General features: G+C 39.9%; 1 protein-coding gene across 1 annotated transcript in view; it reads right to left on the reverse strand.

Annotated features, from left to right (window-relative positions):
* Positions 1–516: 516 nt before the first annotated feature.
* Positions 517–13,023, reverse strand: part of TEX11 (testis expressed 11) — a 345,168-nt gene continuing 332,661 nt past the window's right edge. Inside the window, exons 29-30 of the mRNA XM_027093589.1 lie at positions 1,564–1,728; positions 517–704 (exon numbers count right to left, since the gene is read on the reverse strand). Coding sequence (XP_026949390.1) covers positions 639–704; positions 1,564–1,728 — 231 coding nt within the window. The 3' untranslated portion in view covers positions 517–638. The remainder of the gene's footprint in view (positions 705–1,563; positions 1,729–13,023) is intronic.

The following is a 13,023-nucleotide window of genomic DNA, read 5'->3' on the forward strand; positions in this document are numbered from 1 at the left end:
GTTACAGGGAGACACATTTCTGTTCAGTATGAGGAAGGGTATTTTACCAATTAGCAAAAAAAAGGCAGATTGCGTTGTCTCGGGAGTTTGTCACAGGCTATGTTCTGATACAGACTGCACAACCAAGTCTCAAGGATGTCATCGATTTCATGAAATCTGATCGATGCTGGGCCCAAAGACCACTAAGGTCCTTCCGATGAAGAGTCTATGGTTCTCTGTTATCTTCAGGTATTGCGAATTTCAGCACTTCTCTAATAAAATGCAACCTGTGTGGGACTGGGATGAACATCCCCTTTTGGTCACATGGGGCATGAATCAGCTTGCTCTCACATGGGCTATTTCTGTGTGTGTGTGTGTGTGTGTGTGTGTGTATATATATATATATATAAAATGTTCCTTAGCTCCTTAGCACTTTGGAAAAAATCATTTGTCCCCCAGAAATTAGCTGGTCACAGCACTAAAAGTCAAAATGCTTTTATTTTAGAACATGTCATTTAACAACATGAAAATAGGGCAGGAGAAAACAGAAACAAAAACTCAAGAGTAAGTTTGGTAAGAATTTAAACATTCAACATCTCAGGAACACACATCTTCAAGTCACTGGCAGCTTGCTCTGTTCCAGCAGTTCCCACTCTTCATTAACTCTTCATGGGCCCTTTTTTATTATTTAATGTTTCCAGAAGCTCACTGTACAGAACATGAATCTGGGAAAGAGAACAGCAAATAGATTTCTTGAGAGGAAAGGAAATGTGGGAAATCTTCCCGGATCCATGGTGATGGCATGAGAGACCTGAGGCACCACTCTGGGAAGAACATACAGTACTCACCTGGGGAAAAGGGATCCCATGACACTAGGTCTGTTCACCAGAGATAGGCAGAAGAAGGGAGGAAGTACTTAAAACATAAAAAATCCTTTGCTCTTATGTGATACAAAACCTTTTTCTCTATCAAGCCTCTCCTCGTTAGCTAAGGGCCCAGAAGTCTGCTACTCAGAATAGTTCCTGGGCTTCCCTGGTGGTGCAGTGGTTGAGAGTCCGCCTGCCGATGCAGGGGATGCGGGTTCGTGCCCCGTCCGGGAAGATCCCACATGCCGCGGAGCGGCTGGGCCCGTGAGCCATGGCCGCTGAGCCTGCGTGTCCGGAGCCTGTGCTCCGCAACGGGAGAGGCCACAGCAGTGAGAAGCCCGCGTACCGCAAAAAAAAAAAGTTCCTGCAGAAAATGTCTTTTTAAACACTCATTGTTTGCACAGAGGCTGGTCCTTCCCTACGTGCACTGGCATTGACAGGGATGCATCTTTCCAGAGCCCACTCTTGGCATTCTTCTTAATTAGATTCCATTTTCTATTCCTAAGTTTGCCTTGTTCACCATTCTTCCTGGTTTTCACTATAAAAAATTACTGTTTATAGTCCCATAACTCTTGCACTTTTGTGGAACCACTGAGAGGAACAATGGTCAAGATCCTTTCCTAGCCAAGGAAGGTAGGGTTGTGTCCTTAACGAGAGCTATGTAGAACCTGTCCGTCCCTGAGTCATGCCATCCACCCGTAGCCCTCTCCCTCCTCACCTGAGTTTCATAGCTTCTCTTAAGGGAGCCAAGGTGGTCAAGGAAACGCAGTGCCAGGCCACACCACTTTTCACTAGACGTATACTTGTTGCTGCTGTACATAAATATTCCAATATTCCAGGACTTGATCATCAGCCAGAGAATCTCCATTTCTGGGTAGCCTTCCTGAAATCCAAGAACAGTGGGTTTACAGTTATTACTGTCACAATCACTGTAGCCCTGACTCTATGAGGGCTGCATCCCAGTATTATTAAACAATGGGTGCTCTGCTGACACTGAGGAAGGAGCCCGCGGCCCCCACGAGCAATCCTGTGCTCCTGGAGAGTAGGAGGAGACCACCTTGAAGGTCTGTCAGCTGTAGGATGCTCCATAGCAAGACCTCATGAAGTGACATATACACTAAAAAAGCAATGAAGCCCTCTTGCACTGAGTTCTGTCTTTCTGAAGCAGGAGAAAAACCTGTATCCTGTTTGGGGCTTCCCTTGTTGCTGTCCTCAGTCGATTATCTCCCCAGTACCTATCTCTAATTTTCAGAGAAGGTTGTGAATCAGCAGTTTTATTGAATCTCTTAATTTCCTTGACCTGAATCAGTCTGTGTTTGGAATAGAAATTATATTAATCTTTATTTTTTGCATATGTATAGAGAGATTTATTTTAAGGAACTGGCTCACACAATGTAGGGGCTGGCAAGTTTGAAATCTGTAGGGTAGGCCAGCAGGCTGTAAAATCAGGTAAGACTTGATGTTGTGATCTTGAGTCTGAAATTTGTAGGGCAGGCCAGCAGGCTGGAAACTCAGGCAGAATTTCTGTTAGAATCTTGAGGCAGAATTCCTTCTCCGGGAAACCTCAGATTCCACTTTGAAGGCAAAAACTGATTATGGAGTGTAATCTGTTTTATTGTACTTCAAGTCAACTGATTACAATTTAAAAATGATCTTTAGTGTTGACAGTATCTACCTTGCTATGAACACAGGGCACATTTCTAAGATGGTCCCTTTGTCTTTTAACATGGCTGATCACAAGATTTTGCAATAGCAAAAAGGATTAGTCTAAGGACCTACTTTTGTCGTTCTTGTATAGGAGATGGACCACAGAGGGAGCACTTGTGTGCTCATTCCATGTTAAAGTCCTTCATCTACACAAGAGGTCTCAGGCCCTTGAAGGGGGATATGTGACAGAAGACCTGGGCAGCAGGTTGTTGAGAGTGTCAATGACATTGTCTCAGCTGTCCTTTCACCCATGTGGATCTATAAAAAATTACTATGCATAAAACACTATGAGAATGAGGGTGCTAAGAGTGACAAGACAAAGCTCTCATCCTAAATGATACATAATGCCTCTGGGAGACAAGGCATCCACGTATAAAGAGGACCACACCAGGAATGTGATTAAGGGCTAGTCAGAGTGACACAGGCATTAGGTGCTCCAGCTCAGTCAAACAAATGAGCACTGGGCTGGCACAGTCAGAGGTCTAGTCTCTCTGCTTGAAATGCCAGTCCCCCACCCAATCTTTATCCACTTGGTAAACTTCTACCTTTTCTTCAAATTAACAAACAGAGTTAGTTATTCCTTTCTCTCTGTTGCCACAGCAAGCTTTACATTCCTCTAATACAACTTATATCACATTGTTTTGAAACTGTGTATATATATATCTCCTCCAGGCTGAGCTCCTTGAGTACAGGGAATTTTTCTTCTTCATTTTTGTATCCTCAGAGTCCAACACTGTGCCTGACACATAATAAGGGTCCAACAGATATTTGCTGAATGAATGAATGAACAAATGAATTAATATCCAGTTATTAAAATGCTACCTCCTCATTCAGGCTTTGCCTGACTCTCCACAATTTGTTATCTGTACCACTTTGTTCCTATGGCACTTTGTTCACGGCACCTATTGTCTGTCTCCTTCACTAGGCTGGGAGTTCCTTAAAGGCAGAATGTCATCTACCTTTGCGTATTCACAGCCTGACACATGACCGTGTTGTGATTTTAACTGAATGACTTAACAAATGACTGAACAAATAGACATGATCTTAGAGTAGATGAGCAGGATATCTAGCTATAGAGAGGTTATATGAAATGTCCAGAACAGGCAATTCCAGAGAGACAGCAGATTGGTAGTTGCCAGGGGCTGGGGGAGAGGGGAATGGGGAGTGACTGCTAATGGTTATGGGGTTTCTTTTTGGGGTGATGAAAATGTTCTGGATTTGGATACTGGTGATAGTTGCAGAATTTTGTGAATATACTAAAAACCACTGAATTGTATACCTTAAAATTGTGAATTTTATATATGAATTGTATCTCAACTTAAAAAATATATATAGAGAAAGAGAAGGGCATTCCATGTGGGCAGAACAGAATCAATAAAGACTCAGATTGTGCTTGAGACTAAGCACGTCTCAGGGGAACTAACAGTCATTTGGCCCAAGCAGACAACTGATATAGGGAAATTAATGGGAAACAGGACTGGAAATGTAGGATGGGGCTACCTAAGCACTTCCTAGATGCTTTTCCTTAGAACATTAGTGTCATGAAAAATGTTAACAGATGGTGTATAAAAATAGGGTTCTTTAGTCAAATACATTTTGGAAATGCTGCATTCTATATACAACCTCTTGGAGAGTTTTAATGCACATTAGTTCATTAAAAGTTTTAGGAACTTTTACAGTGAAGAAACCATGTAACTTTGTTTAATCCAGAGTATGTAGATCATTTACTAACATCTTGTGGAATGTAATTTGTGAAACATCGGGCTGGAGTGTTAAGGGTTTTGCATAACAGGCCACAGATTTTGGGACTTATTCTGCTGGCAATGAGAAGTTACTGAAACTTTTTGAGAAGGAAAGTTATATGATGAAACTGGAGTTTTAATAAGATTGAAATGCCAGTGGTGTTTAGAACAGACGTGAGTGTGAGAAAACACATACAGCGAGAACTGTTTAAATGGACTTGTTAAGAGATGAAGAATGAAGTGGATGAGGGTCAGAAATAGTGACAATGGAAATGGAAAGATGTAAGAAACACTCTAAAGGAAGAATCAGTAGAACTTGGTAACTGATTTGATATGGGGAATGGAAGATAGGTCAATTAAAAATGGCTCTGAAGTACATAGTTTGAATGGCTGAGAGAATGCTGATACCACTGAAAGAAGAAATTGGAAGGAAATGTTTCTGGGGATAAAGGATCAAAATAATGTTAACTTCTATTTTAATCATGTTGAGATTGAGGTAACTTTGGCGATATCATGTGGGCTGTTGCAGATATGGACTGGAACTCAGGTAATAGTTGAAAAATATCAATCCACTTAAAGGACAGAGTATAGAATATGGAGAAGGAAAGAGTAGAGAATATTGGAAATGTTCATAGTTGGGTGGCAAGAGGGAAAAGATAAAACAGAAGAGTGATGAGAACATAAAGGACAAAAGAAAAGACAATTTCAATAAGGAGGCAGTGGTCAATAATGAAGGCCAGGGTAAAGAAAGAGGCCATCAAATTTGTCTAGGAGGTGGTAATTAGTGGAGTACTGTGTGGCTAGCAGTACAGAGAGTGACGGAAAGAGTGGCTCAAGATGAGGACAGACAGGTACGCAGGACCTTGTAGGCCATGTTTAGGATTTTGGTTTTTAAGAGCAATGAGAAACTACTGAAGAAGATTAAGCAAGGTCACATATATTCTAAAATTTAAAAGATCACTCTGGTTGCTGGATGGAGAAATGAAGAAAGCAAGAGATGCAAGAAGACCAGCTAAAAGGTTCCTGCAGTAGCTGAGGTAAGAGATGATAACCTGAACTAGGTTGGTGATGGTGGAAGATGGGGAAAAGTAAATGAATATACGATATTTAGGAGGCAGAATTGACAGGACTTAGTGATAGATTAGAAATGGGAGTGAGGGAGGAATTGAGGATGACTCCGAGATGTTTGGCTTGGGCAACTGGAGGAATGATGGTGCCATTCAATGAGTTAGGGAACTGGAGGAGTTTTATTTTCATTTGCGTTAGCTACTCTCATGTCCAGCACTGCTCAGGAGAATCACTCATCTTCAACGAAGAAATGCAACCGTGCAGCTACTCACCCCAGTGCAACATAGGCTTGCCTGTGGTAACATACAAATCAATGCCAGCAAGTAGAGATGTTTGCGCTTATGATTTTCTGGGGCTCATATTTGAAGCCAGTTTTCTCTGCCTTCAACATCTTAATAAACATGGCAGTCATATAACAGTCTAACAAAACTGTACGTGTTTTGGAACACAAATGCTGTCTTTTTAGGCTCTCTTCAGGGTTACTGAAGTGAATATTGTGTACATCAGCTTTACTGAGATATAATTCACATACCATACAATTTACCTACTTAAAAGTGTACAGGGCTTCCCTGGTGGCGCAGTGGTTGAGAGTCTGCCTGCCAATGCAGGGGATGCAGGTTTGAGCCCTGGTAAGGGAGGATCCCACATGCCGCGGAGCAACTATGCCCGTGAGCCACAACTACTGAGCCTGCACGTCTGGAGCCTGTGCTCTGCAACAGGAGAGGCTGCGATAGTGAGAGGCCCGTGCACCGCGATGAAGAGCGGCCCCTGCTTGCCACAACTAGAGAAAGCCCTTGCACAGAAACAAAGACCCAACACAGCCAAAAATAAATATAAATAAATAAATAAATTTGAAAAAAAAAAAGCATCCAAACCATGAAAGTTGCTAAAAAAAAAAAAGTGTACAATTCAATGGCTTTTAGTACATTCACAGAGTTCTGCCACTGTCACCACAGTCAATTGTAGAATATTTTCATCCCCCTAAAAGGAAACCCCCATGCCCATTTGCAGTCACTCCCCATCTCCCCAAATAACCCCCATCTCTGTCTTTTATAGATTGGCCTATTCTGGACATTTCAGATAAATGTCCAGAGTCACACAGTATGTAGTCCTTTATGACCGGAATCTTTCACTTAGCATAATGTTTTCAAGGTCCATCCATGTTGTAGCATGTGTCAATACTTCATTCTTTGTTATGGCCAATTAATATTCCACTGTATGGAAATACCACGTTTTGTTTATCCATTCATCAGTTGATAGACATCTGGGTTGCTCCCACTTTGGGCTGCTATGAACATCTGTGTACAAGTCTTTGTTTGGCATTTGTTTTCATTTCTTATGGGTATATACCTAGAAGTGAAATTGCTGGGTCATATGGTAACTTCACGTTTAACTTTCTAAGGAACTTAGCCAGACTGTTTTCCAAAGCAGCTGTACCACTGTACAGTAACATGGTGTATGAGGGCACCAATTTCTCCACATCCTTGTCAATACTTGTTATTATCTGTCTTTTTGACTACAGTCATCTTAGTGGGTGCCAAGTGGTAGATCACTGTGTTTCGATTTGCCTATCTCTGATGACTAATGATGTCAAGAATCTTTCCATATGCTTACTGGTCATTTGAATATTTTCTTTGGAGAACTGTCTACTCAGATCTTTGCCCATTAAAAAAAATTAGTTGTCTTTATATTATCAAGTTGTAAGAGCTCTTTATAGATTCTAAGTACAAGTTCTTTAACAAATATATGATTTCCAACATTTACTGCCATTCTGTGGGTTATCTTTTCACTTCTTTGTTGGTCCTTCACAGAAAAGTTTTAATTTTGCTGATATCTAATTAACTGATTTTTTATTTTATTGCTTGTGCTCTTGGTGTCATATCTAAGAAAACACTGTCTAACCCAAGGTTACAAAGATTTAAGCCTATACTTCTAAAAGTCTTATTATTTTAGCTTATGTATAATTATAGTTTTATAATTTTAGCTCTTTCATTTAGGTCTTTGATCCATTTCGAGATAGGGGTCCAAACTTCATTCTTTTCCATGTGGCTACACACTTGTCCCAGAACCACTGTTAGAAAGACTACATTTTCACATTGAATAGTCTTCACAATCTGGTCAAAAATCAACTGACCATAAAGGTGAGGGTTTGTTTCCGGACTCTTAATTCTATTTCACTGATCTCTATGTCTATCCTTATGTCAGTACCACACTGTCTTGATTACTATAGCTTTGTGGTAAGTTTTTTTTTGGCGGTACACGGGCCTCTCACTGCCGCGGCCTCCCCTGTTGCGGAGCGCAGGCTCCAGACGCGCAGGCCCAGCAGCCATGGCTCACGGGCCCAGCCGCTCCGCAGCATGTGGGATCCTCCCGGACTGGGGCACGAACCCTGTCCCCTGCATCGGCAGGCAGACTCCCAACCACCACACCACCAGGGAAGCCCTGTGGTAAGTTTTGAAATAGACAATGCAACAATAAAAGTTTTAATTACTTCATATAATTTTATGTGTTTCAAAGAAGCTAAGAGAAGTAAAGAATGAAAGTATATATTTATAATTTGTTATATTAACTTTCTTTCTTTTTTTTTTTTTTTTTGCAGTACGTGGGCCTCTCACCGTTGTGGCCTCTCCTGTTGCGGAGCACAGGCTCCGGACGCGCAGGCCCAGCAGCCATGGCTCACGGGCCCAGCCGCTCTGCGGCATGTGGGATCCTCCCGGACCAGGGCATGAACCTGTGTCCCCTGCATCGGCAGGCAGACTCTCAACCACTGCGCCACCAGGGAAGCCCCTATATTAACTTTCTTATTTACCATTTCTGGTTCTTTTCGTTTCTCCCCATGGCTCAGAGTTATTCTCTAGTGTCATTCCTTATTCCCAAACTGGCTCCCACCTTCCTTCTTTGTGCTGTTATTTTTATATTACATTTTATAAGATAAAAGCCCAACAAACAATTGTATGTTTTATACATTTGCTTTTTAAATAATACAAGAGAAGAAAGGAAAAGAAGTATGCATTTATACTGTTGTATAATTACCTAATTACCAATGCTTTTTGTTTCACTTGCTATCAACCTAAAGAACTTCCTTTAATATTTCTTGCAGGCAGGTCAGCTAGCAAGAAATTCTCAGTTTTTCTTTATTTGTTAATATCTTCATTTTTGTGAGATAATTTTGCTGATTATAGGATTCCTGGTTAGCTGTTACTTTTTTCCTAACATTCTGAATATGCCACTGCCTTCTGGTCCCCACTGTTTCTGGTGAGAAGTCAACAGTCACTCTCTTTGGGGTTCCTTTTTTTTGTAACCATTTTTAAAAATTGAAGTGTAGTTAATTTACAATGTTGTGTTAGTTTCAGATGTACAGCAAAGTGATTCAGATTCTTTTACATTATAAGTTATTACAAGATATTGAATACAGTAAGTCTCCTACATACGAATGAGTTCCATTCCGAGAGTGTGTTCCTAAGTCCAACAAAGTTAACCTAGGTACTCAACTAACACAATCAGCTACATAGTACTGTACTATTATAGGTTTATAATACTTTTCACACAAAATAATATATAAAAAACAAACAAAATAAAGAAAACATTTTTAATCTTACAGTACGGTACCTTGAAAAGTACAGCAGTACAGTACAACAGCTGGCATACAGGGATTGGCATCGAGTGAACAGGCAAGAAGAGTTACCGACTGGAGGAGGGAGAGGAGGTGGGAGACGGCAGAGCTGAAGGATCATCAGCAGTAGGAGACGGAGGGCAAGCTGCAATTTCACTCACGCCTTACATGATTGGACATGCAAATCCACATTTGCATCTTTGAAAGTTTGCAACTTGGAGGTTTGTATGTAGGGGACTTACTGTATAGTTCCCTGTGCTATATAGCAGGTCCTTGTTTATCTATTTCATACCTAGTAGTGTGTATTTGTTAATCCCAAGCTCCTAATTTATCTCCCCCCATCCTCCGCTATCCACTTTGGTAACCATAAGTTTGTTTTCTAGGTCTGTGAGTCTATCTCTGTTTTGTAAATAAGTTCATTTGTATCAATTTTTTAGATTCTACATATAAGTGATAACATTTGTCTTTCTCTATCTGACTTACTTCACTTAATATGATAATCTCTAGGTCCATCCATGTTGCTGCAAATGGCATTATTTCATTTTTTCTTATAGCTGAGTAATATTCCACTGAGTGTGTATATGTATGCAAATATATCACACACACACATATACACACACACACACACACACACACACACACACCCCATATCTTCTTTATCCATTCATCTGTTGTTGAACATTTGGGTTGCTTCCATTTCTTGGCTATTGTAAATAGTGCTGCTATGAATACTGGGGTGCATGTATCTTTTAAAATTAGAATTTTCTCCAGATATATGCCTGGGAGTACGATTGGTGGATGATATGGTAACTCTTAGTTTTTTAAGGAACCCCCATACTGTATTCCACAGTGGCTGCACCAATGTACATTCCCACCAACAGTGTAGGAGGATTCCATTTTCTCCATAGCCTCTCCTGTATTTATTATTTGTAGACTTTTTAATGATGGCCATTCTGACTGCTGTGAGTTGATACCCTGTTGCAGTTTTGATTTGAACTTTTTCCAATATTTAGTGATGTTGAGCATCTTTTCTTTTTTTTTTTGCTTAATAAATATTTTGAATGATTTAATGCATGAATATGGAGGAATGAATATACAAGAAAGTAAACATGACATTTTAGTAAAGAAAAACGTGAAGAGACTGAAAAGAAAAACACACTAAAATAGCTATAAGTAGAATATACTACCCTACTGAAAGACAATGATTTTTATATTAATAGAAAAAAGTTCACATCTGTTGTTTCCAACACATGGCTCTTCAGACAAAATTGGAAAAGTAGTGCTATCCCATGCCATGAAAATCAACAAAAAAGAGAAAACATTAACTGGGAGAAAAGAATGTTACCTTTTTTCTTTTTCTTTTTATACAGCAGGTTCTCATTACTCATCAATTTTATACTCATCAGAGTATACATGTCAATCCCAATCTCCCAATTCATCACACCACCACCCCCAAGCCCCCACGGCTTTCCCCCCTTGGTGTCCATACGTTTGTTCTCTACATCTGTGTCTCAATTTCTGCCCTGCAAACCAGTTCATCTGTACCATTATTCTAGGTTCCACATATATGCGTTAATATACGGTATTTGTTCTCCTCTTTCTGACTTACTTCACTCTGTATGACAGTCTCTAGATCCATCCACGTCTCAAAAAATGACCCAATTTCGTTCCTTTTTATGGCTGAGTAATATTCCATTGTATATATGTACCATATCTTCCTTATCCATTCGTCTGAGGATGGGCATTTAGGTTGCTTCATGAACTGGCTATTGTAAATAGTGCTGCAATGAACAGTGGGGTGCATGTGTCTTTTTGAATTGTGGTTTTCTCTGAGTATATGCCCAGTAGTGGGATTGCTGGATCATATGGTATTTCTATTTTTAGTTTTGTAAGGAACCTCCATACTGTTCTCCATAGTGGCTGTATCAGTTTACATTCCCACCAACAGTGCAAGAGGGTTCCCTTTTCTCCACACCCTCTTCAGCATTTGTTGTTTGTAGATTTTCTAATGAAGCCCATTCTAACTGGTGTGAGGTGATACCTCATTGCAGGTTTGATTTGCATTTCTCTAATAATTAGTGATGTTGAGCAACTTTTCATGTGCTTCTTGGGCATCTGTATGTCTTGGAGAAATGTCTATTTAGGTCTTCGGCCCATTTTTGGATTGGGTTGTTTGTTTTTTTTAATATCAAGCTGCATGAGCTGTTTATATATTTTGGAGATTAATCCTTTGTACATTGATTCGTTTGCAAATATTTTCTCCCCTTCTGATGGTTGTCTTTTCGTCTTGTTTATGGTTTCCTTGGCTGTGCAAAAGCTTTTAAGTTTCATTAGGACCCATTTGTTTATTTTTGTTTTTATTTCCATTACTCTAGGAGGTGGGTCAAAAAAGATCTTGCTGTGATTTATGTCATGGAGTGTTCTGCCTATGTTTTCCTCTAAGAGTTTTATAGAGTCTGGTCTTACATTTAGGTCTCTAATCCATTTTGAGTTTATTTTTGTGTATGGTGTTAGGGAGTATTCTATTTTCATTCTTTTACATGTAGCTGCCCAGTTTTCCCAGCACCACTTACTGAAGAGACTGTCTTTTCTCCATTGTATATCCTTGCCTCCTTTGTCATAGATTAGTTGACCATAGGAGCGTGGGTTTATCACTGGGCTTTCTATCCTGTTCCATTGATCTGTATTTCTGTTTTTATGGCAATACCATATTGTCTTTTGATTACTGTGGCTTTGTAGTATACTCTGAAGTCAGGGAGTCTGATTCCTCCAGCTCCAGTCTTTTTCCCTCAAGACTTCTTTGGCTATTCGGGGTCTTCTGTGTTACCATACAAATTGTGAAATTTTTTGTTCTAGTTCTGTGAGAAATGCCAGTGGTAGTTTGATAGGGATTGCACTGAATCTGTAGATTGCTTTGGGTAGTACAGTCATTTTCACAATATTGATTCTTCCAATCGAAGAACATGGTATATCTCTCCATCTGTTGGTATCGTCTTTAATTTCTTTCAACAGTGTCTTACAGTTTTCTGCATACAGGTCTTTTGTCTCCCTAGGTAGGTTCATTCCTAGGTATATTATTCTTTTTGTTGCAATGGTAAATGGGAGTGTTTCCTTAATTTCTCTTTCAGATATTTCATCATTAGTGTATAGGAATGCAAAAGATTTCTGTGCATTAATTTTGTATCCTGCAACTTCACCAAATTCATTGATTAACTCTAGTCGTTTTCTGGTGGCATCTTTAGGATTCTCTAAGTATAGTATCATGTCATCTACAAACAGTGACAGTTTCACTACTTCTTTTCCAATTTGTATTCATTTCTTTTTCTTCTCTGATTGCAGAGGCTAGGACTTCCAAAACTATGTTGAATAATAGCAATGAGAGTGGACATCCTTGTCTTGTTCCTGAGCTTAGAGGAATGGTTTCAGTTTTTCACCACTGAGAATGATGTTTGCTGTGGGTTTGTCGTATATGGCCTTTATTATGTTGAGGTAGGTTCCCTCTATGCCCACTTTGTGGAGAGTTTTTATCACAAATGAGTGTTGAATTTCATCCAAAGCTTTTTCTGCATCTACTGAGATGATCATATGGTTTTTATTCTTCAGTTTGTTAATATGGTGTATCACACTGATTGCTTTGCATACACTGAAGAATCCTTGCATCCCTGGGATAAATCACACTTGATCACGGTGTATGATCCTTTCAATATGTTGTTGGATTCTGTTTGCTAGTATTTTGCTGAGGTTTTTTGAATCTATATTAATCAGTGATATTGGACTGTAATTTTATTTTTTAGTAGTATTTTTGTATGGTTTTGGTATCAGGGTGATTGTGGCCTCATAGAAGGACTTTGGGAGTGTTCCTTCCTCTGCAATTGTTTGGAAGAGTTCGAGAAGGAAGGGTGTTAGCTCTTCTCTAAATGTTTGACAGAATTCGCCTGTGAAGCCATCTGGTCCTGGACTTTTGTTTGTTGGAAGATTTTTTTTTTTTTGTGGTACGCGGGCCTCTCACTGTTGAGGCCTCTCCCATTGCGGAGCACAGGCTCCGGAC

The sequence above is a fragment of the Aethalodelphis obliquidens genome, unplaced genomic scaffold (assembly GCF_003676395.1).
Source record: "Aethalodelphis obliquidens isolate GAN/ISIS:26980383/991018 unplaced genomic scaffold, ASM367639v1 scaffold85, whole genome shotgun sequence".
Lineage (NCBI taxonomy): Eukaryota > Metazoa > Chordata > Mammalia > Artiodactyla > Delphinidae > Aethalodelphis > Aethalodelphis obliquidens.